General features: G+C 42.6%; 1 protein-coding gene across 9 annotated transcripts in view; it reads left to right on the forward strand.

Annotated features, from left to right (window-relative positions):
• cacna1g (calcium channel, voltage-dependent, T type, alpha 1G subunit) overlaps positions 1 to 23,332 on the forward strand; it is a 353,368-nt gene that overhangs the window by 169,376 nt on the left and 160,660 nt on the right. For all 9 annotated transcript variants that reach the window (XM_085415758.1, XM_085415761.1, XM_085415759.1 and 6 more), the window contains exon 5: positions 10,493 to 10,590. In XM_085415758.1, coding sequence (XP_085271884.1) covers positions 10,493 to 10,590 — 98 coding nt within the window. The remainder of the gene's footprint in view (positions 1 to 10,492; positions 10,591 to 23,332) is intronic.

Here is a 23,332-nt window from a genome sequence, read left to right on the forward strand (position 1 = left end):
TTTAGGTCGGGTCCACTTAATAAGACTTTGTTAAGGGACTGTCCTTCAAATTCTGCACTTGAGTCAAAGACTACTCTCAGCTGATTAGGTTTTTGTGGGTGGTACACACCGAAGGATGGCAAGTACCAGTGTTCTTTGTTTGAGTCCAAAGGTGGAGCGACTTCTGCATGGTCATTGTCCAGCATGTTTTGAATGAATTCGATATATTGTCTTTTCATTTCAGGGTTCCGGTCTAATGTCTTTCTGAGAGATTGGAGGCGCTTGAATGCTTGCTCTCTGTTACTCGGAAGCTCTGGTCTTGGAGAGCGGAATGGCAAAGGCGCCACCCAGCTGTTACATTCATTTTGATACACCTCCTTCTCCATGATGTCAATGAAGTCTTTGTCCTCTACTGACAGTGCTGGTTTGTCATCATCTTTTGTCCTGTCAAAAACAGTTTCTCCCAGTTGATTGGTGTTTGTGTTTCCCCTGTCCTTTTTGGGGTTAGGTGTGGTGTTTAACTGGTCTTTGATTTGAAACGTGTTAGGACATGGGCAGAGGTAAGAAGCACGGCCATTCTGGAGAATATGTGTTTTGAGAACACTCACACTAGGGGGCTTATGCGTCTTCCCCATGCAGGCTTCTCCAACTATAACCCAGCCTAAATCCAAACGCTGTGCATAAGGTGTATTGTGTGGCCCATTGATTCTCTCTCTGACTTTGTGTACCTGTATAATGTCTCTTCCCAAAAGCAACAGAATAGGTACTTGTTCTTCTACAGGAGGTACTTTTTCAGCTATCTTCTGTAAGTGTGAGAACTTCATGGCCACTTGTGGAGAGGGAATCTCTCTCCTGTCGTCTGGAATCATGTCACATTCAATCAGGTTTGGGAGTGGGAGCTTTACTTTACCATCCATTGACTCAATCATGAAGTTTACTGCTGTTCTGCCGACATTATCTGACAGTCCTGAGCATGTTCTGAGCTTGTAAGTCTCTGAGCGTGTCTTAATATTAAAGAGCTCAAAAAACTGCGACTTAGCTAGTGACTTGTTACTTTGTTCATCAAGCACTGCATACATCTTTCTAGCCTGTTCTTTTTCGCCTTCTGGATAGACTAACACAGGACTTATTTTTGAGCATGAATGTGGGCTATCTTCATCACCACAGACTTCTGTGCATTTGGAAACAACTGAGGCATTTGCACTATCCTGTGTCTCCCCGCCATCATCTTTATCAGCTCCAGAGCTCTCAGCTGGAGCAGGGGGTGGACCTGGATGTAGCACTGCTAAATGCCTGTCGCTACCACAGTCCATGCATTTTATTTGAGCCCTGCAGTCCCTTGCTAAATGTTGAGTAGAGCCACAGCATTTAAAACAGATTCTGTTCTCTTTTAAAAATGACTTGCGCTCATCTATGGGCTTTGCTCTAAAACTCTTGCACCTTTTAAGAGGGTGAGGCTTCTTATGTATTGGGCATACCTTGTCAGGGCTTTCTATAGGCTTGCTGTAACTATTTTGAGGTGAACTAGTGTCTGTAGGAATGTCCGTTTTGTGTACACTAATCACTTGCCTGTTACTGCCTCTGAAGCTTTTCTCCTTCTTGAAGCTTGTGTCGGCAGGAGGTGTGATGACAAAGCTTGGGTCGTTTCTTATTTTGGCTTGTTGTCTTACAAACTTTGAAAAGACACTGAAAGGGGGGAAAACAACTTTATGTTCTTCTTTGTACTTTGCTCCTGTTGCAATCCATTTTTCCTGCAGTCCATATGGTAACTTTTCCACAATGGGGTTGACTCCGCGAGCTGTGTCCAAATATGAGAGGCCTGGTAGATATCCTCCATCTTTTGCACATTCTATTTCCTGCAGAACGTCACCCAGCTCTCTTAACTTTGTGTTGTCTCTGTTGTTTAGTTTGGGAAACTGTTCAATCTTTTTTAACAGTGCATTTTCTACCACTTCTGGAGATCCATAACATTCCTCGAGTCTTTGCCACACAAGGTTGAGAGCTGCAGCTGGATTAAAGACATGGACTGATCGGATTCTTTTGGCCTGGTGACCAGACTCCACTCCAAGCCATTTGACCATTAAATCTAGCTCCTCTTGAGCTGTAACGTGCAAGTCTTTAATAGCACTTTGAAATGATGCCTTCCACGCCCAGTAGTTTTCTGGGTGGTCATCAAACTGCAAAAGTCCAGTACTTAACATTTCCCTCCGTGTCAGGTACCTTGTAATATCCTGGACACCCTGTGTCTCTGTTGATGTTTGAAGAGTGTTGTACGGATAAGGTTTGGGGGAATCCAGTCTCTCTCTCTGTTGTGTTTGGAGTTCCACTTTAACATTAGCCTTTTGAGCACTGTGTGAGCAGTCATTGTCTATATCTGCATTCATAGCCATTTCGCATTGTTCACGCGCAGCTTTGTGACAGGCAAGTGGATCTACTTTTAATTTGAATCCTTCAAGGCAAATATCTGAGTGTTTTTGTACATACTCTGCTGTGCGTTGTTTTGGACTGGCTGGTGGTCCCACCAATGGATAGCGCAGTTCACTCTTTGAGAGTCCCTCCTCCTCTTCTTCATAAACTGCAACCTCTGCTTCTGCAACTGCAACAGCCTTTTGACAGCTCAAAACATGTAAATTTGCCTCAAGTTCAGTTTTTTGTTTCATTATAGCTGCTTCTCTTTCTGAATACGCCAGCTGTGCACGTGCAGCCTCTGCTTTTGCTCGTGCTTTAAGTGCTGCAGAACTTGTGGATGAACGCTTGGACGTACGCGAGCGTCTAGACTCCGCCTGTGTGTCTGCGTTGCTAGCATTATCCTTGTTCTCCATATCCTCTGCGTTGTGCACTTGTTTTGTTTCTCTTTGGTCTGGTGTTTCTTCCTCTTCTGGAAGATCCAGTTGATATTGCTTTCCTGACCGTAGACTCATAACTGATGTGCTGAAAATAGCTCCTCGTGGTTGTGCCCGCTGCGCTAATGTCTTTTTACTATGCTGTCCTCGCCCTGAGTCTCTTAGTTTCACCAGCTAGACAGCGAGATAACGATGCTCCAATAACCAGACTTATTTTCCTTTTTGCGCTGATTTATTGAAGAATGGCCTCTGACCATTGCCTTCTCTTTGACCATCGTAAAACTGAAAGTACAAAATACTGTATTAGCTAACTAACATTGTAAACTAGCTTGTTACCCTCTTACTGCAAGCTAACAAGATAAAACTTTCAAATGTACAAATTATCGTACCATTTTTACACAAAACAAAAGAATAATTATTTTATCGACACTCATACTTACAGACATATCTTGTCCAAGGCAACAACATTTTAAGGTCCGTATCAGCTTAGAACGATAACATTACGGTATCACTTTCCGCCATCTTTTATTTCTTCTTCACGTTCTCATTTTTTTCCTTTCCCAAAGTAACCGAACCCAAAGCAGCCACTAGAGGGAGCTCTAGGGCAGCTTACAACTATAATATCCGATTTAAGTTATAAAAGGCAGAACACTCCCCGCCTGGTACAATATAATTGTGCCACTAGAACAAACTTTTCTAATAAACATTTTGAACAGTTTAGGGCTATTTCAAACACTTATTTATCACTTGATAAAAGCAAAACCATATCAGCGATGGGTCTCAAAAACACTTTTTCATTTCCATCTTTCACAGTCTTTACTTCTGCTTTTCGAACCTTATTGTCCTTGCTCTCAAATGTTCTTACAACTTTTCCCATGGACCAGTCATTTCTGTGTGCGAGAGCATCTTTCAATAACACAACATCACCAACTTTTATGTTTGTTTTATCATCAGTCCATTTTCTCCTTTGCTGTAGTGTTGAAAGATATTCACTTTTCCACTGTTTCCAAAAAGAGTCTGCCAAACACTGTACTTGCTTCCATTGCTTTGAGTAGAGGTCTGGCGGTCCAAAGCTTCCTGTTGGTGCAGATAATGCATTGACCTTTTGTGTAAGGAGCATTGCTGGAGTGAGAAGGTTTGGTTTGTCTGGATCTGTTGAGACTGGTACAAGTGGTCTTGCATTCATTATTGCCATTACTTCTGCCATGAATGTACTTAACACTTCATGCGTTAGTTGGACATGTACGGCTTTCAACAGAATACCATCTAGGATGCGCCTTGCTACTCCAATAAGTCTCTCCCACAAGCCACCCATGTGTGACGAGTGTGGGGGATTAAACAGCCATGTGCATCCTTTCTCTTGCAGGTATGAGTTTAGTTCTGTGTCCTTGTGATCAATTTGCAACTCATTGCATGCTCCAACAAAATTTGTACCTCTATCAGATCTGAGTATTTGAGCAGGTCCACGGATGCAGAAAAATCTCCTCAGCGCATTGATGAAGCTGGATGTTGACATTGTTTCAATGAGCTCAATGTGCACAGCTCTCGTGGACATGCAGGTGAAAAGCACAGCCCAGCGTTTACTGTCTGCACTCCCTCCTCTGGTGCGACGTGTGGTGACCGTCCAGGGTCCAAAGACATCCAGTCCTACACTAGTGAACGGTGGCGTTGGTGTCAGCCTGTCCACAGGTAAATCTGCCATCTTTTGGGTCTGAAGTCGTCCTCGAAGCTTTCGACAGAGAACACACTTCACCATCGATAGCTCTCAGATATGCCACTGCTCCTATGGCCATGGTGGAGGCGTCTGAAAATATGCACAGTTCTTTTTTCACAGCAATGGCCTGGGAGAACGAGAGGTAGCACCTCGGTATCTGAAGCCGCTCAAGATCCTTCAATGAGCTTCTCCATCTGCTCCATTCATCTTCTTTTTCTGCAGGAAGTGATTCATCCCAGTCCTTTTGCTCTGAGGTCAATTCACGGAGAAGAGCTTTTCCCTGCATTGTGATGGGTGACACGAAACCCAGCGGGTCATACAGACTGTTAACAGTGGCCAAGACACCTCTCCTGGTGAACGGCTTTTGTTCAGTGGTGACGTGAAAGGTAAAACAGTCCTTTTTAAGATTCCACAGTACCCCCGAGCTCCTTTGCAGGGGTATGTCGTCCAACTCTAAATCCAAGTCTTTTAGATCCTTGGCTCTCTCGGCAGCAGGAAACGCTTCCACTACTTTGTGGTCATTAGAGGCTATTTTATGTAGCCTTAAGTTTGACTGTGCCAGCATCTTTTGAGCGCTTGTGAGTGTCTCAACAGCTTCTTCCACTGTTGCTGTGGATGCGAGACCATCATCAACGTAAAAATGTCTCATTACAAACTGCTTTGCATCATGTCTGTGCTTTTCTTCTCCCTCGACTGCAGCACGCCTCATACAATAAATAGCCACAGCTGGGGAAGGGCTATTCCCAAAAACATGAACCCTCATTCTATAGTCACAAATACCTTGGTCGGGATCATTATCTTTATACCAAAGGAATCTCAGATAATCCCTATGATCCTCTCTCACTTCAAAACAATAAAACATTTGTTGCACATCAGCTGAAAATGCTACAGGCTCTTTCCTAAAACGCATAAGGACACCCAGCAGTGTGTTATTTAGGTCGGGTCCACTTAATAAGACTTTGTTAAGGGACTGTCCTTCAAATTCTGCACTTGAGTCAAAGACTACTCTCAGCTGATTAGGTTTTTGTGGGTGGTACACACCGAAGGATGGCAAGTACCAGTGTTCTTTGTTTGAGTCCAAAGGTGGAGCGACTTCTGCATGGTCATTGTCCAGCATGTTTTGAATGAATTCGATATATTGTCTTTTCATTTCAGGGTTCCGGTCTAATGTCTTTCTGAGAGATTGGAGGCGCTTGAATGCTTGCTCTCTGTTACTCGGAAGCTCTGGTCTTGGAGAGCGGAATGGCAAAGGCGCCACCCAGCTGTTACATTCATTTTGATACACCTCCTTCTCCATGATGTCAATGAAGTCTTTGTCCTCTACTGACAGTGCTGGTTTGTCATCATCTTTTGTCCTGTCAAAAACAGTTTCTCCCAGTTGATTGGTGTTTGTGTTTCCCCTGTCCTTTTTGGGGTTAGGTGTGGTGTTTAACTGGTCTTTGATTTGAAACGTGTTAGGACATGGGCAGAGGTAAGAAGCACGGCCATTCTGGAGAATATGTGTTTTGAGAACACTCACACTAGGGGGCTTATGCGTCTTCCCCATGCAGGCTTCTCCAACTATAACCCAGCCTAAATCCAAACGCTGTGCATAAGGTGTATTGTGTGGCCCATTGATTCTCTCTCTGACTTTGTGTACCTGTATAATGTCTCTTCCCAAAAGCAACAGAATAGGTACTTGTTCTTCTACAGGAGGTACTTTTTCAGCTATCTTCTGTAAGTGTGAGAACTTCATGGCCACTTGTGGAGAGGGAATCTCTCTCCTGTCGTCTGGAATCATGTCACATTCAATCAGGTTTGGGAGTGGGAGCTTTACTTTACCATCCATTGACTCAATCATGAAGTTTACTGCTGTTCTGCCGACATTATCTGACAGTCCTGAGCATGTTCTGAGCTTGTAAGTCTCTGAGCGTGTCTTAATATTAAAGAGCTCAAAAAACTGCGACTTAGCTAGTGACTTGTTACTTTGTTCATCAAGCACTGCATACATCTTTCTAGCCTGTTCTTTTTCGCCTTCTGGATAGACTAACACAGGACTTATTTTTGAGCATGAATGTGGGCTATCTTCATCACCACAGACTTCTGTGCATTTGGAAACAACTGAGGCATTTGCACTATCCTGTGTCTCCCCGCCATCATCTTTATCAGCTCCAGAGCTCTCAGCTGGAGCAGGGGGTGGACCTGGATGTAGCACTGCTAAATGCCTGTCGCTACCACAGTCCATGCATTTTATTTGAGCCCTGCAGTCCCTTGCTAAATGTTGAGTAGAGCCACAGCATTTAAAACAGATTCTGTTCTCTTTTAAAAATGACTTGCGCTCATCTATGGGCTTTGCTCTAAAACTCTTGCACCTTTTAAGAGGGTGAGGCTTCTTATGTATTGGGCATACCTTGTCAGGGCTTTCTATAGGCTTGCTGTAACTATTTTGAGGTGAACTAGTGTCTGTAGGAATGTCCGTTTTGTGTACACTAATCACTTGCCTGTTACTGCCTCTGAAGCTTTTCTCCTTCTTGAAGCTTGTGTCGGCAGGAGGTGTGATGACAAAGCTTGGGTCGTTTCTTATTTTGGCTTGTTGTCTTACAAACTTTGAAAAGACACTGAAAGGGGGGAAAACAACTTTATGTTCTTCTTTGTACTTTGCTCCTGTTGCAATCCATTTTTCCTGCAGTCCATATGGTAACTTTTCCACAATGGGGTTGACTCCGCGAGCTGTGTCCAAATATGAGAGGCCTGGTAGATATCCTCCATCTTTTGCACATTCTATTTCCTGCAGAACGTCACCCAGCTCTCTTAACTTTATGTTGTCTCTGTTGTTTAGTTTGGGAAACTGTTCAATCTTTTTTAACAGTGCATTTTCTACCACTTCTGGAGATCCATAACATTCCTCGAGTCTTTGCCACACAAGGTTGAGAGCTGCAGCTGGATTAAAGACATGGACTGATCGGATTCTTTTGGCCTGGTGACCAGACTCCACTCCAAGCCATTTGACCATTAAATCTAGCTCCTCTTGAGCTGTAACGTGCAAGTCTTTAATAGCACTTTGAAATGATGCCTTCCACGCCCAGTAGTTTTCTGGGTGGTCATCAAACTGCAAAAGTCCAGTACTTAACATTTCCCTCCGTGTCAGGTACCTTGTAATATCCTGGACACCCTGTGTCTCTGTTGATGTTTGAAGAGTGTTGTACGGATAAGGTTTGGGGGAATCCAGTCTCTCTCTCTGTTGTGTTTGGAGTTCCACTTTAACATTAGCCTTTTGAGCACTGTGTGAGCAGTCATTGTCTATATCTGCATTCATAGCCATTTCGCATTGTTCACGCGCAGCTTTGTGACAGGCAAGTGGATCTACTTTTAATTTGAATCCTTCAAGGCAAATATCTGAGTGTTTTTGTACATACTCTGCTGTGCGTTGTTTTGGACTGGCTGGTGGTCCCACCAATGGATAGCGCAGTTCACTCTTTGAGAGTCCCTCCTCCTCTTCTTCATAAACTGCAACCTCTGCTTCTGCAACTGCAACAGCCTTTTGACAGCTCAAAACATGTAAATTTGCCTCAAGTTCAGTTTTTTGTTTCATTATAGCTGCTTCTCTTTCTGAATACGCCAGCTGTGCACGTGCAGCCTCTGCTTTTGCTCGTGCTTTAAGTGCTGCAGAACTTGTGGATGAACGCTTGGACGTACGCGAGCGTCTAGACTCCGCCTGTGTGTCTGCGTTGCTAGCATTATCCTTGTTCTCCATATCCTCTGCGTTGTGCACTTGTTTTGTTTCTCTTTGGTCTGGTGTTTCTTCCTCTTCTGGAAGATCCAGTTGATATTGCTTTCCTGACCGTAGACTCATAACTGATGTGCTGAAAATAGCTCCTCGTGGTTGTGCCCGCTGCGCTAATGTCTTTTTACTATGCTGTCCTCGCCCTGAGTCTCTTAGTTTCACCAGCTAGACAGCGAGATAACGATGCTCCAATAACCAGACTTATTTTCCTTTTTGCGCTGATTTATTGAAGAATGGCCTCTGACCATTGCCTTCTCTTTGACCATCGTAAAACTGAAAGTACAAAATACTGTATTAGCTAACTAACATTGTAAACTAGCTTGTTACCCTCTTACTGCAAGCTAACAAGATAAAACTTTCAAATGTACAAATTATCGTACCATTTTTACACAAAACAAAAGAATAATTATTTTATCGACACTCATACTTACAGACATATCTTGTCCAAGGCAACAACATTTTAAGGTCCGTATCAGCTTAGAACGATAACATTACGGTATCACTTTCCGCCATCTTTTATTTCTTCTTCACGTTCTCATTTTTTTCCTTTCCCAAAGTAACCGAACCCAAAGCAGCCACTAGAGGGAGCTCTAGGGCAGCTTACAACTATAATATCCGATTTAAGTTATAAAAGGCAGAACAGTTCTTATAATGTTGTCTTATATATCAACCATAGTATGTGTAATATTTTGTCATAAAGCCGTCCTTACGCTGATTCAGTTCTGTACTTTCAAATGTCTTTCTTTTCTAAGTCACTGTTTCATGAAAATAAACTGAATGTCCATAGCAACCATTACTGAATATTACACAGGTTGAGGTTCCTGTTTCCAGGGACTGGAAGATACCGCTAACCTCATGTCTCTGCTGGTTGTGGGAGGGCATCTCCATGCTGTTCTGTTAACTGTTTACCCATTTACCTTCTCTCTCCGGCCTGCAAGCCATCTGTCAGCTCTGTGTATGCATACTTGTGATTGTGTATGTGCATCTGAGAGAACGAGAGAGGGAAGGAGTAGCTATTCGTGTTTTGCTCCAGTGTAACAAGCAAGAAGGGATTGTCCCGGGACACCTTAATGTGTAAAAGGCGGGCATTCATGGGTTCATTAAGGGAGTTTCTCCCACTTAAGGTGCTGCACACACACACACACACACACACACACACACACACACACACACCCTCTCCGACATGTGTTGCGAATTTGTCAGACAGACAGACTTGGAGTCAGTTCGAGGAGGGAATTCCTTCATCTGCACGCTCCTTCAAGCAGCACATGTGCTCAGCATCTGGTCCACACGCTCACACACACACATATCCAACACACACGTAAGCAGAGGCAGTGAGTGTGAGAAGGGATAACGATAAACACTGATCAAAAAACAAGAAAAACGTTTTTTCAGGCATTCCACAGTCTCTCCCCTAAGTGTTGTCCTTCTAACCTCCCATCACAGTCAGAAAAGCGCCTCTAAAGAGCTGCCGGAGTGTGTGTGTGTGTGTGTGTGTGTGTGTGTGTGTGTGTGTGTGTGTGTGTGTCTGTGTGTGTGTGCGTGTGCGTGCCCCTGCGTGCATGTATGTGAGTGTGTGTGTGGCTTCTCAAGGTTAAGAGGCCGACTGATCTGATGCTGCTCTTTTATGTACTGTCGAAGCCATATCCTCCATCCAGTGATGAGTGATTCACCCGCTCTTGACGTCTCAAAGGGGATGCGCATATGCCACTCTCTGCTTTGAAGGCTGATTGTGCGAAGGTACATGCGAATATAACCGTGTGTTTGTCAGGCTCGCAAACATCGCGTGGATGCTTTGCTTCATGTGCAAGCACAAACAGGCACAGCACTGTGTGTGTGTCTCAGTGTCAGTGTGTAAGCATGTGTGCGTTTTTCAAACTTTTCTGGACTTTCAGTTGCAGTCCACAGAGCGCTGGAATGAAAGCATATTGTTTGCCAGAACACATGCATTGCAGCCATGTCTAAAAGCAAGAATGTAAATGTGGTTCAGAACCTTACGATGATTAATCACCACTTGCCCTGTGAGGGGTGGGAAGTGTTTAATACATGCAAAATATAATTAGCTACATAATAACGTTTTCCCATTTTTCTGTGTTTTAATTCCCAGCGTGATCGAGCACGTCCTGCAGAAACAGCAACAGCATTTGCCGCGGCTCTATTCACACATGCTTCCATTCTTTCTGTATGTTCCAGGATGCTGGAGTACTCGCTCAACCTGCAGAACGTCAGCTTTTCAGCAGTGAGGACAGTTCGTGTGCTGAGGCCGCTGAGAGCCATCAACCGAGTGCCAAGTGAGTGTAGATCTCTGCTCACAAGCCACATCCCATTTTAGGCTTCCTCTCCTTGTTTTCTAAAAGTCAGGCCAGGTTGCCCAACTTTTAGTCTGGGAATAGCTTTAGGCCAATTTCAGTTATTATTAAAAAGTAGATGGTGGCGGTGCAAGCGCAGGGTGAGAACACAGATAATCGTCCAGTCTGTGAGGTTCAAGCGGCTGTGCTCTGACAAAAATATCACACAGACAGTATGGAAACATTCAAAAACACATTCAGCACACTAATTGTTTTGCTTCCTTTGATATCTCAGTATCGCTCCTTTCATTGGGCCAAAACAGTCAGGTCCAATTTTAAATGCGCTTGGCATTTTTCCTTTTTCTTTCTTTCTTTCTTTTTTTTTTAAATTGCATGCAAAAGCAGGAACCCATGTGTGCAACAGACACCATATCATAGTTTGACCAAGCAGCCAACCAACCTGCAGGGCTGAAAAATGAAGCCGGCATGGAAAAGCGCCAATGGCCACTTGAGGCTGGCTCCAAGAGTGACTAAATCCCCACAGTCTTTCATGTTAAAATGGCTAACTTCTGCTAAGAAATTAGCCTAATGCCAACAAAAAAATTGTTCATGTGTTGTTTTGATCTCTATAATAACTACATAGCAGTATTTTTTTTTTACATTCACTCCTTAGGCTCTTGTTTGCTATTAGCTGTTTTTCAGTATGCTTCAAATCAAGAGAGCAAAAACAGCAAAGAGTGACCTTTGTATTTTTTTGTAATTCACCTCTTTCAATCTTGTTGAGGCTAAAGTTGAAGTTAAAGTTGTTTTAGCAGACTTGATGCTTAGCAGACAGCTAAAATCAAATCACTAAGTCGGACCACTCAGTTGTGTTCTCTTGATTCCCCTTGAAGCATGCTGAAAAACAGCTAACAACTATCCTGTGCATTAAAATTAGTATCCCTTTTGCCCTGACCCTGTCTCCCCTCACCCTAAGCTGTTGCAGCAGATGGTTGCCTTTCCCTGAGCCTGATTCTTCCAGGTTTCTTCCTGTTAAAAGGGAGTTTTTCCTTCCTACCATCGCCAAGTGTTTGCTCATAGGTGGTTGTCTGACTGTTGGGGTTTTCTCTGCATTATAGTAGAGTCTGTACATTATAGTAAAATAAATAAAACTGATTTGAACTGATGCTGAGGAGTCCTGTAAATAGAAATCAAAAGGCACATCCAAAAATGGATACTGCTTGCTTCCCAATGGCCAGCAAGCAGTATTTTGGTTCTCGTGATGAACTAGGCTTGATAGCCAAAGATATTAGCCATATGGTTTTATCTTATCTTATATCTTATATTGGGTCTATTTGCCTGTAATGTTGCTTGCTATAATTGTTGGTCATGCAGGTTCAGTTCCTCCACAATGGCGGTATGTAGGTCAGAGGCAAGTTGATCCACGGTTGGACACCTTCAGCGTCTCTGTGTTTTGCTATTCTCCCCATCCAAACAGTTTTGGTCTCTGACAGATTTATAAGCAATTTTCCAATTCACCAACTTCTATTAAAGGACTGTAGGTCAGACTGACTGTCACACTTGTTCATTACCCTCCACGAATCCCTCAGTCACTCGCCCTGTCTCGCATCCTCGCCCATCTCATACTTACTCTCACACCCTCCCCAGAAAAAGTGCCCCCTGTTCCCTTCCCCTTCTATTCCATCGGTCTTCATTACTGTTTAATCAGTGCAGATTGAATTTCCAGTGCACACATTAAGGTTTAAATAAATCATAAGGATTTCTATAGTACCCCAGCAGTCCACTTGGTGCCTTCCTTCTTAACTTGATATCAGCACCTGCAATGCTTTCATTTTAGATACAGATCCTAATTATGTCATTGGCTTCTCTCAGAATCATTTCATCGCAATGTGTTTCAGTGTGTGTGTGTGCAGGTGTTTACCCCATGTCGGTGCATGAATGGGATATCAACCCCCTTCCTCACCCATTCCCCCAGCCGATGACACTCTTAAGCCCCTTGTATAATCTCACTCTCTTGTCAATCAAAGCCATTGCGGGGGGTTCACCCTTGCTCATTACCCCTCATATGCAACACACACACACTAAGAGAGTGCACAGTTACTCACACTGACTCGCTCATTAGGCATCCAACCATCCCTCACCCTAATCATGGAACTAATAGTGGCATTCATGTGCGGATGATTTGGTCTGACTCTGGCCCTGTGGGGAAAATGTCATTGGGTAGATTTGTACTGGTGGTAGTGATGGGGCGGGTGGTGGGGGGGATGCCTTTGGTGTGGCTTCTATCTGTCTTCTGCCTCCGTTTTAGCTTTTTTGCTGTCTAATCAGATCTTGTGGAGAAACTTGCAGCATTCATCATGACTCTGGGTGGGGATGTTTGTTGTGTAGCTCGGGCTATTTGGAGGTAAACTGAATTGAATCTGAACACGTGGGTTCTCCAGTTTTTTGATGTTGGCCATTCATGTCCTAGATGATAGAGAGGTTTTAGAGTATGAGGCTTTTTCCCATTTCTGTTTTTCCCCAGTTTCATTAGTCTACAGTGATACAAAGGCCAAAGCTGCAGTTTGACATTTGAAAGTTCACCAAGTTGATAAAAGAATTTGACTTGCCTAATTGGCGCATTTGCCACATTTTAAAAGAGGTGATGTGGCTTTGAGTCATACATGCAAAAGCAGCTCTGTCCACATAATTAATTATATAATTTATTATTGATATACAGTGCTCAAGCATATTAAAAAAACACTTAGAAAAGTCATCAGATCATGCTGGATATCAATACTTATACAGCCTGGGTAAGGTGTTAGGAGTGAAAGGATACCAAACTGTTTGATGGAGATTGGTATTATCGTTAAGGCTGAAGTCAAAGACACCCTGAAAATCAAAGCGCAAATATGATGAAGCAGGCCGGTCAGTTCTGCTGGAATTTCATTGCATCAACTGAAAATAGTACTCAGTAGTTTGTATGGCTACCACCTGCTTGTTTGAATGCCTGGCAATGTTGGGGAATGTTCCTAACGAGATGACGTACTGGGGAAACCCCCCAGATCTGGACCAGGGCATCACTGAGTTCGTGGATAGTTTGAGGTGCAGCCTGGTGGCTTCAGATGGACTAGATAATGTCTCAGGAGTGTTCTCTTAGATTTAGGTCAGGAGAGCGTGGGACAGGTTAAAGGTATCAGTTCCTTCATCCTCCAGGAGCTGCCTGCGTACTCTTGCCACATGAGGATGAGTACAGTCATGAACCAGGAGGAAGCCAGGACCCACTGACCTAGCATCAGACCTGACAGTTGGTGCAGGGATTTTATTCTGATATCTAATGGCAGACCATCACTGACCTACCACCAAACTGCTCACTGTGACTAACGTTACAGGCAGCATAATGTTGTTCATGGCTTCTCCAGACCCTTTCATGTAGGGCTGGGCGATATATCGAGTTTTTTAAAAATATCGATATATTTTCATACGAGATATAAGATGTGACAATATCGTTTATATCGATATAGTCTATGTTACGTTATAATTATATTTGTGGAGCCGCAGGTTTGCCTCTCTTTCGTCCACTTTTGTCTCTACGCAACGTTACTCGGCCTCGCCTCTCCTTCACTGAACACAACTCCCCATCCCCCATAGCTTCACCTGCAGGCAATGACAAGATGAAAGCGGAAAATCTCCGTTAGCGAGTTACCGTGCATGGGGCTGGACGGCGTCAACGTGTTAGCGAGCTAACCGCGCTAGCGAGCTAACCGCGCTAACGACATGCAGCCCGGAGGGGCTGCACGGCCTAAAATCGTTTCATTTTCTCAAAAATCGACAGTGCGCCTTATGTATGAATTCTGGTTGTGCTTACTGACCGCGAACCGATTTTATGTGGTACACAGCGCTCAGCAATCTGTCAAAAATTTTTTTATTATGACTTTGCTAAGCTACAGAGCTGCACCGCTTGATGGATTGTCGGAGGATTACGGCTACCGAGGAGGAGCCTCGCGGAGTGATACGTACTGTGTGTGTATCCGGTTGTTCAGTGATGACGCGACGAATCCTACTTCCGGGTCTAAAGTAGTCTGCGTTTAATATGGCTTTTGTGTTGTTAACATGTTTAATGTTATGTATTTTCTTCTATTTGATCTCAAAAAGCTCCTAAAACAGTCAGTGATCACTGTTGACCTCCCTCGGCTTTTATTACCGCTAATCATTTATTTAAGCTCAGTTTTTAAAACCTTACGATGTAACTACAGCCCAGCCCATGCAGCAGTATATGAATGACTAACCTCGTATTGTGGATGGATTATCTCAGTTGTTCTCCTGGCTGAAGTTTGGTCCTTTTACAGCATCCTGCCATGCGATTACATTTGTTCCTGACCACCGAGAACACTCACATTAACTTTTATCGAGTGGAAAAAAAGTTAGCTTGTTTATATTATGCTAACATAGCTGTGTCGCTAGCGGTCACGTAGCACATCATTATATACCAGCTAGCCCAACTTCAGTAACCCTACAAACGTCACTGCTGTTTAGTTTTCTGTCTTCATTTATGCTGGAAGTGATAGCAGAGCTGTACGTTTTAATTTGTTTCCAAAACCCCACAGTCAGGACATGCTATATTGTATTTAGATAGAAGCTAGCGAGCTAACTCCCTGCTAACTTCTAACTCCGTTAAATGTCATAAATTCCGTTTTCATGGATGCCTGGATGTTAAACTCAATTGTTACACCTGGTAGAGCAGAACGCTGATCATTTTATTAAAGATGAAAGACTTTAGACAGTTTTTCAACTCTCAGTAATCCCATAGTGATCGTTTGATATATGGACCTGCAGCGGAGTTTAGACCCAGACACGGCTAGTGACGTCAGACTGAACAACCGGATAAGGACCACAAATGGCACCTGTTCAGAGACGTGGTGCAGCTGTGAAATCTGTCTCTTTGTTATTATGCTCAGCGTCTATTAGTTTACATTTTGACTGCACAATTGTGAGCTTTTTGTTATGCACAAAAACAACATTGTTTTCTTTTATTTATGGACCATGATTATTTAATAAATGCTGATAATTTATTTTTGAGTAATTTCTTCATGTACATCTACGCTGTATGTAAATAAAAGTGCCCGTGTGACATCTGGGACAGTGTGACTAGGAACTCTCTTTTTGTTCTTAACTTATGGCTTTAAAAAAAAAAATCCAGATATATATCTTATATCGCCATCCAGCTAAAAAATATCGAGATATGAATTTTGGGTCATATCGCCCAGCCCTACTTTCATGTCTGTCACATGTGCTCCGGGTAAGCAGATGTGACAGGTCCAACACGTGGACCTGCTAATTCTGATATTCTATCACGAATGCCAATCAGGATGATGCCGAACAGCAAGCAAAGGTCCCACTAGAGAATGTAGGGCCCTCGAGCCACCCTCTTGAAGTCTTTTTCTGATTGTTTACACCAATGACGTGCTGGAGAACATTTTTGTAGTGCTCTACAAAAGAATAGATACCAGTCCTGCTGATGGGTTAAGGACTTGTCCAGCTCTCCTAGAGTAACTGTGTCTCTCCTGGAATATTTTTCATGCTATTGAGACTGTGCTGGGAAACATAGGAAACCTGCCAATAGCATGTATTGAGATAACACCCTGGACAAGTTGGACTACCTATGCAACCTCTGCAGGCTCCCAGTATCTCCTCATGTTACCAGTAGTGACAGTGACCATAGCCACATGCAAAATTAGTAAAAAAAAAAAAAAAGCAGTCAGAAAAGATGAAGAGGGAAAAAATGTAATTTGCCTTAACCTGTGAAATCATTCATATTTTGGGGATTGGTGCTAATTTCATTAACACCAAAGCAGACACCAACACCGAATATCTTGTCTAAATATGGTATCTGATATTTTGTTCTGATTTTACTACCTTATTTGGGAGGGGGGACAAGTGGTATATTTGACTTATTGGCAGGCAATTATTTTATTATATTTTTAAGTCACTTAACACTTGCCTAAGAATCACTAAAGTATAAACTGGCACCTTACTTAAGGGATGAATCATTTTTGTGTCTATACATAATAAACAACTTAGCAGCGAACCCATTTTAAATAGCATCTGCAGGCACTTTGTTGCTAGAAGCAACACAATTTGTTCCCATTTCTTTAGCTGAATCTATGAAAAATGCCAAGGATAACACAGTTGGACAAGCATGAAATAGTGTTCTTGCACCAACAAGGTGATTCCCAAAGAGCTATTAGCTGAAAACTTGGTACAGTATATCTCAGCATGGAATATAGTGTGTTTTTAGAAATTTGAGGAAATTGCCCTTCTTTTTCTGGGGCACAAACGAAGAAGTGGCAAAAACTATCTATAAAAGATGAATGGTATCTGAAAGTCATTTCCATAAGAAATAGGAACAAATCCATCAAAGACCTGACACAGGATCTCAGAGATGCAAATGGGACTTCAGTTGAGCCACCTACTGTTCGGTGGGGCGTCATCAGAAATGGTCTCAGTAGAAGGGTGGCTGTCAAGAAGCCATTGTTCAAAAGCTTCAGGAAGCCCGCAGAACTTCCTGAAGTCTACTTAAAGAAATTGAACGAAAACTTTTATCAGAGAGTTCAGGCTGTGTTGAGCTACAAAGATGGTCATACTAAATATTGACTTACAAACTCTTGTGTTTTACAAACTCGGGCATTTCAGTAAATTAATCTTTTTCCCACTTGCCTAATGAAACACAAAGAAATACTGGGTAACTTAAGACTTATGGACAGTACTTTACATGAATGAAGTTAACGGTGATTCAGTGCTCTCAGAGACAAAAGAGAGACGTATCAAGTTACATTGGGGAAAAATATCTACCAAGAGGGAAAAAAGGCTTTTAAGAACATTATCTTCTATCAAACTAGTAACCTTTCTATTGTGATTTTTAGTCGACTTGACTGTTGATTCAATATTTGCAATTTTAGTGTCCTGGTGACCACCGAAATTCAAGTTAATTTAGTGCTTGAAAACAACCGCTGAAATACGAGTGCCTGCAGGCCGAGTGGCATGATTGCTTCAAGAAGGAGTTTTGGCGGGAAATAAACTCCCTGGTGTCTCTCTTTCGTCCACTGTGTGCACAGAGATGCATCTAGGCCAGTGTATTTCCGCTGTTCCATCTGTGCCTCACAATTAGCATTATGTAGAGAGTTTCCTTAGTAAATCTGTTAACATGGTGTGAATATGTTGCAATCAACCTGGGGTTATTCAAATCCAGTGTGAATTGGGCTGAAGAGCTGCTTATGCATGAACATTAAATGCTCATGTTTCTAAGTGATTAGCCAGCATTCTGGGCTCAGGTGTAGAGCAGCTGACCACTCCACAGGTTGAAAGAAAGCCATTTGGCACATTAACAGCAATTACTCTAATGCAGTGAGCATCAGCTCTATGCAATGTAGGTGTTGTGTAGGAAAAGGTATTTTATTTAGCACCAGCAAAGTTTCAAATCACCAATACTGTCATTGCTATTTAGTATGGATGGGTATATAATGTGTAGACAGGGTTGCAGTTTGCTATGTTGAAATGGAAATGGTATATCTCTGCTACTGGAGAACAAGGGAAATGGGTCACCATACTCAATAGATCTCTTTATCTATCCATCTATCTGTGATGACTCTCTAGTTTTAATTGTCAGTTGTATATTTCAATATATCAAAAATGTAAACGTAACTAAACCTGCAGGTGACACGTGTCTGCACACCTCAGCTGATGGCTTATATGCAAGCACTTACAGGTCAGCACCTTTTGCTAATATGGTAAAAACTTTCCATCTCCAGCCTTGTATTTAAATTTCTTGTTGCTATTAGTCCACTGCTGCCAAGAATGTAAGTCATCTGAACCTGGCTCAGCAAATGTATAAACTGTTAAGAGTTCACATTCCTCCTTGTTGTTATCCGGAGCCCCTCGCGGGTCTTTTTGGACTTTTTTCTTTGTCTTACCTTGAGTCCATATTGGAACAGAAGGCTGAAGCTCATCCTAAAACACAGACACGCGCACATCTTCACACTCCTGTTAACGAGCACATTGTTCCTGGGCCGGTGTCCACGTCCGGCACTCTGGCAATGATTGATGCGCTAACATGGCAGTCCTGCCAGTGGAAGTGACAGATACATTTCGCAGGCTCCATCCGCTGGCTGCCAACAAAAAAACAAAAATCCCAGACTGTGTCACCACCATATCACCACCCACCGTCTGCCATCTGATTGGCTATTACCCTCACGTCCAGTACCAGTCCGCAGGGACCTTGTACCAGCCTGTCATTGGCTAAATCAAGGCAGACATGACAGCCAGTGACATACCTCTGTGTAGTATTCAAACGGAGTTACTGGGTGCTCTTGTGTCCAGAATACAGTGTTTTCTTGGGTGACAGAGGAGCATCCCCGGCTTTCTTCAAGATATTCAAGGCAAAAGGTGCTTCTAGTAACTATTTAATAACCACATTCTTTAATATTTAAATATATACTATCAGCAAATTCTACTGTTGTATCCTCGAGTCAGCTGCTACAAAATTCAAATTGAAGAGAGCTGCATTAATAGGTTTTAGTTACAGACCTTGAGGCACTGAAAGCTAGAATACTAACTAGAATGCTGAAATGTAATTTTTCCTGCCTTGTGTTTATAGGCGTAAAGGTGCCATTGTTATGCAGGGAAGGGGAAAAAAATCCTTTTTTATCCTCAGGCTTTAGTTCACGCTTATTTTACTATGCAACACGCAGTATTTTCAGAATAGAAAAGGAATCCAGCATGATGGATTCTCATCTACCAAAGTTCCTAGTAGACTTACCCGCCAACTGAAATTGTAATTCCTTATTTGGTTTTGGTTTTAATGAATTTTCCCACCGTGGTTATCGGCAAGTTCTTAATTCCGAACAGCAGCTGCTGGGATTAAAGAGGAACTCCACTGGGTTTATGAATACATGACAGTGTAGTAGACATGTGGCGTACAACATAGCCTTTGAAAGTGATTGTAGCTGCAGAGGAAGTCAGAAAAAATACCGAGTGGTGATACCATCGGGACACTATGAATTTAAACGTGCATTTTAAAGCGCGTTTTAAAAAGTATGGGAACAAAAAAGGTGTGGGAACTGACAGACAAAGACATTTAAGGTTTGCATCATAGGACAACTAGGTTTCTGGATATTATGATCAGAATCCCCATATATACTTTTTGTCTTTATGAGATGCATTTTTAGGACCAGTGATGTAACCCAGGTGACCCAAAGTCATGTATTAGCCCTATTTTATGTCACAAATGGACACAGACATTTTGATAATATCATAATAAATGTAAAGGTACTGTGAATAGAATTTAAGGTTATTTAATAGACAAACACAATGTTGTACACATAAATATACACTGATTCTTATTAACCTGGAATTAAGCCACTTAACCTTAAATGCGCATAAACATAATTATTAATTCCCAGTATTGTTGTAATTACAACTTCTCCAGAGAAGTGAGAACAACAACAGGTAGTTATAAGCTAACATTATGCCAGCTAATGTGCCGGCTCTGAAAAACAATTTGTGAATAAACTCTCATATGATGAGAGGATGTAGTCAAAGAGCCCGAGTCCAACAAGGTTAGATCGACTTGCCGGCTAATAGCTGCTAACAGCAGCATTGACAGAAAAGTTCAGGATATCCTCAACAACTCGCCTCAGTATAGGTGTCATGGGACAGAAGTGAGCTTCACCAAATCATTGACTGATATCAAACTCCCATATTAGTCAGTCAGTTTTACAGCCATTTCCAGGGTGATGAGACGTGGACACCTACAGCGGCCACCATAGCTAGCATTGTGCACTTGAAGTAGGAGGAGTAAGAATTCAGTTGACTGCAATCTGACATCTAGTGGTGAGATTTTACACACGTACCCTTAATTTAACAAGCAAAACAAAGCCGAATCATTCTGAAGCTTAACACAACAAAAAATGCCAAAAACATCATGAGACAAGTTACAGGTACCGTCCGAGGTTTGTACTTTACAGAAACCGTTCTTAAACTTACTGTAGGAGCAGTATTTGACTTTTAATCTGTTCCTATTTTAATCATAAGCTTTTATTAAACCTAATCAAGTCGTTTTGATTGAACCTACCCGAAACAGTCTGAAAACTAAAGGTCAAAGTTGCTGCCATCCCTCCTAACGTGGACGTGATTTTGTTTTTTATACTTCCTCATCTAGCGAGATAGTATTCTGGAGGACTACCCTGCACATTGCAAACTAACATTAAATATGCACTCAGTGCGTTAAATGAAGATAAGTTAGGAATGAGAATGTGTTGATCTTACTGAACTTTTGCCAAAGCTTAGTTCATCCGATTGTGTCTTTAAATGAGGCAATAATTCATGGGTAACTTAAGAAACCGAATAGATTGCGTCAGGTTGGAGGGCAAAGGTGGTTTTATGCCTCAGGCTTGCAAATGAGCAGACGTAACAAGATAAAACTTTTGCATTCCTCCCAGACTCGGTGAGTCTCGATGAAACTTTTGGCTGCTGCGAGTACGCCACATTTGAGCGATTGATAAGCTGGAGGCAGCAGTCAATAGTTGATTATCACAAGACACACACTCTTACCCATCCCTGTCTTAATGAGACTGATTAATAGCCCTCAGGCACTTGCTGATTGTTGAGCTGCCTCATGTGCCCTTTTCCCCAGAGCCTTATCAAACTAGCCCACACATATGCACAGGTAGAGCTCGTACACATTTTCCTCACTTTCTCACACACTCGCGAACCTGCAGTGCATGCACATGCAAGCTGTTATTTCTACCCATGCATCAATAATACGTAGTGTTTCATCCTGTTCTCCACGCTCTGTTAGGCTTGGTGTTTGAGCTGTACCAGGTTCATGCACACTGTCTTGTAATTCCACCCAGATACGCCCTAAAGGCAACAGCAACACAGGAACATTATCAACCTCGCAGCTCCCAGCACGACCATGCCTCCTCCTCCTCACCCTCCTCCTCACCCTCCTCTTATGGCACATTGTTTGCCAAGCCACAGTACTGTAATTAAAGAGCTCACAAGAACGTCCTAGCGTCTATTCTTCCCTAAGATGTTGGGAGAAGGGTTTTATAGAAAGGCCTAAGTCACCCCCTGACTTTTGCTGTTTTATTGTGATGTAAATACAAGAGGGAGAGCCTGGATGAGTCAGGGGACGGGTTTGATCCGGAGGGCTCCTTGTTTAAAGAGGAGAGCTGAAGTAATAACACGCTGATAAGGTTAGAAAGAGTTCAGAAGAGGAAGTTGTTTGCCAGAGGATGAAAGTAAAGAATGTCACAGCGTAATCCTTGCTCTCCGCTGTCAATCTTTTGCTGTAAAAAACAAAAAGCTCTTTTTAGGCGAATCTTATTATGACAAGAACACCCCCAGCAGCTGTTGGCGGGCGAGTGATATTTCCTTGTCTAAAGACAGAAGAGATTGTGTTTTACTTGAATTTTCGGTCCCAAGTCATTTTCAAGGTTTTAAGCTGCCACAGTTTCTAAAGGCTTGAAGTTCAGGTCTTTGATCAGCTGGAATATTCCCAGATAAGCAGAAGACGAAAGCACGCACAATCATCACCCCACAGCTGTGTTTTGCCAAAGAGATTTGATGCAGGGGTAAGTGCAAGTGAACAAGTAGATGTGTAAAAAGGTGGAAAAATGTTCCTTTTTAAGTCATCATTTGTTTGAGTGAATGATGGAGTCTAGGGCATCATTTATCACATCCAATCGTTCCTTCAAGCTTATCCAACTAGCCTCACAGCTGGGCCGGAGTCTATTGCAGATGAAATGGTGAAAAAGGGGTAGTACAAAGAAGAAAAATAGTATCCAATCAAGTTAAACCATCTTCAAATAAATACATATAAATATTGGGCTGAGATCTGAGGAATTCGTAGTCCAATCAATACCTCAAACCATTTTTGAGACATTTCTGATTTGTGGCTGGGAGCATTATCCTGCTGAAAGAGGTCGCAGCCATCGGGGTATACTGTTTCCATGAAAGGGTGTATGTGGTCAACGATGCTTAGCTGGTGGTACATGTCAAAGTAACATTTCGGAAACATGATTTGTCCAAGCAGGCTACTTTCTTCCATTGCTTGGTAGTCCGGTTCTGTCCAGTCCAGCTCACGTGCCCATTGTGGACAGGATCCAGTATCCTGACTGGTATGTGACCATGCAGCCCTGTACACAACAACTTGTGGTGCACTGACACGTTCAGCTACATGGGCCAGCCTTCACTCACCCTGTGCATCAGTGAGGATTGGCTGCAGACTGGCTGCTGTTTCTTCCTTTGACCACTTTGACCAGGAACAACCTACAAACCATCAAATTTTGGCCCATGTCAAACTCGCTCAAATACTAATCTTTCCTGCTTGCTCGCCTGGTTCCTTATATACACCTCACTCGCTATCACCTGATAGCCAAGATGAAAAGATAATCAGTGTTATTCATTTAACCTGCCAGTGGTCATAAAGTTAAGCCTGATCGGTGTGTTTATATATGTATATTGCACTCACTCACTCATATAAATTGTGTATCTTTAATTTAGGGATTTGTTTATCTGCATTTGCACAGCTATGCCCATGTGGGTTTGTTTGTATGGAAGGCCCGTTGTGGAAAATGGATCAGTCTGACTCAGTATGTAGAATAATCATAAGCATAAAACTATGTGAGTAAACTAATTTAGATTTTTTTTTCAGTGTCTGTTTCTCATAATTTTGTATCCACTGGTCAATTCAAAAAAAAATTCC

The sequence above is a fragment of the Rhamphochromis longiceps genome, linkage group LG8, assembly GCF_057381845.1.
Source record: "Rhamphochromis longiceps isolate RC_006_pf linkage group LG8, R_longiceps_female_GT1.1, whole genome shotgun sequence".
NCBI lineage: Eukaryota > Metazoa > Chordata > Actinopteri > Cichliformes > Cichlidae > Rhamphochromis > Rhamphochromis longiceps.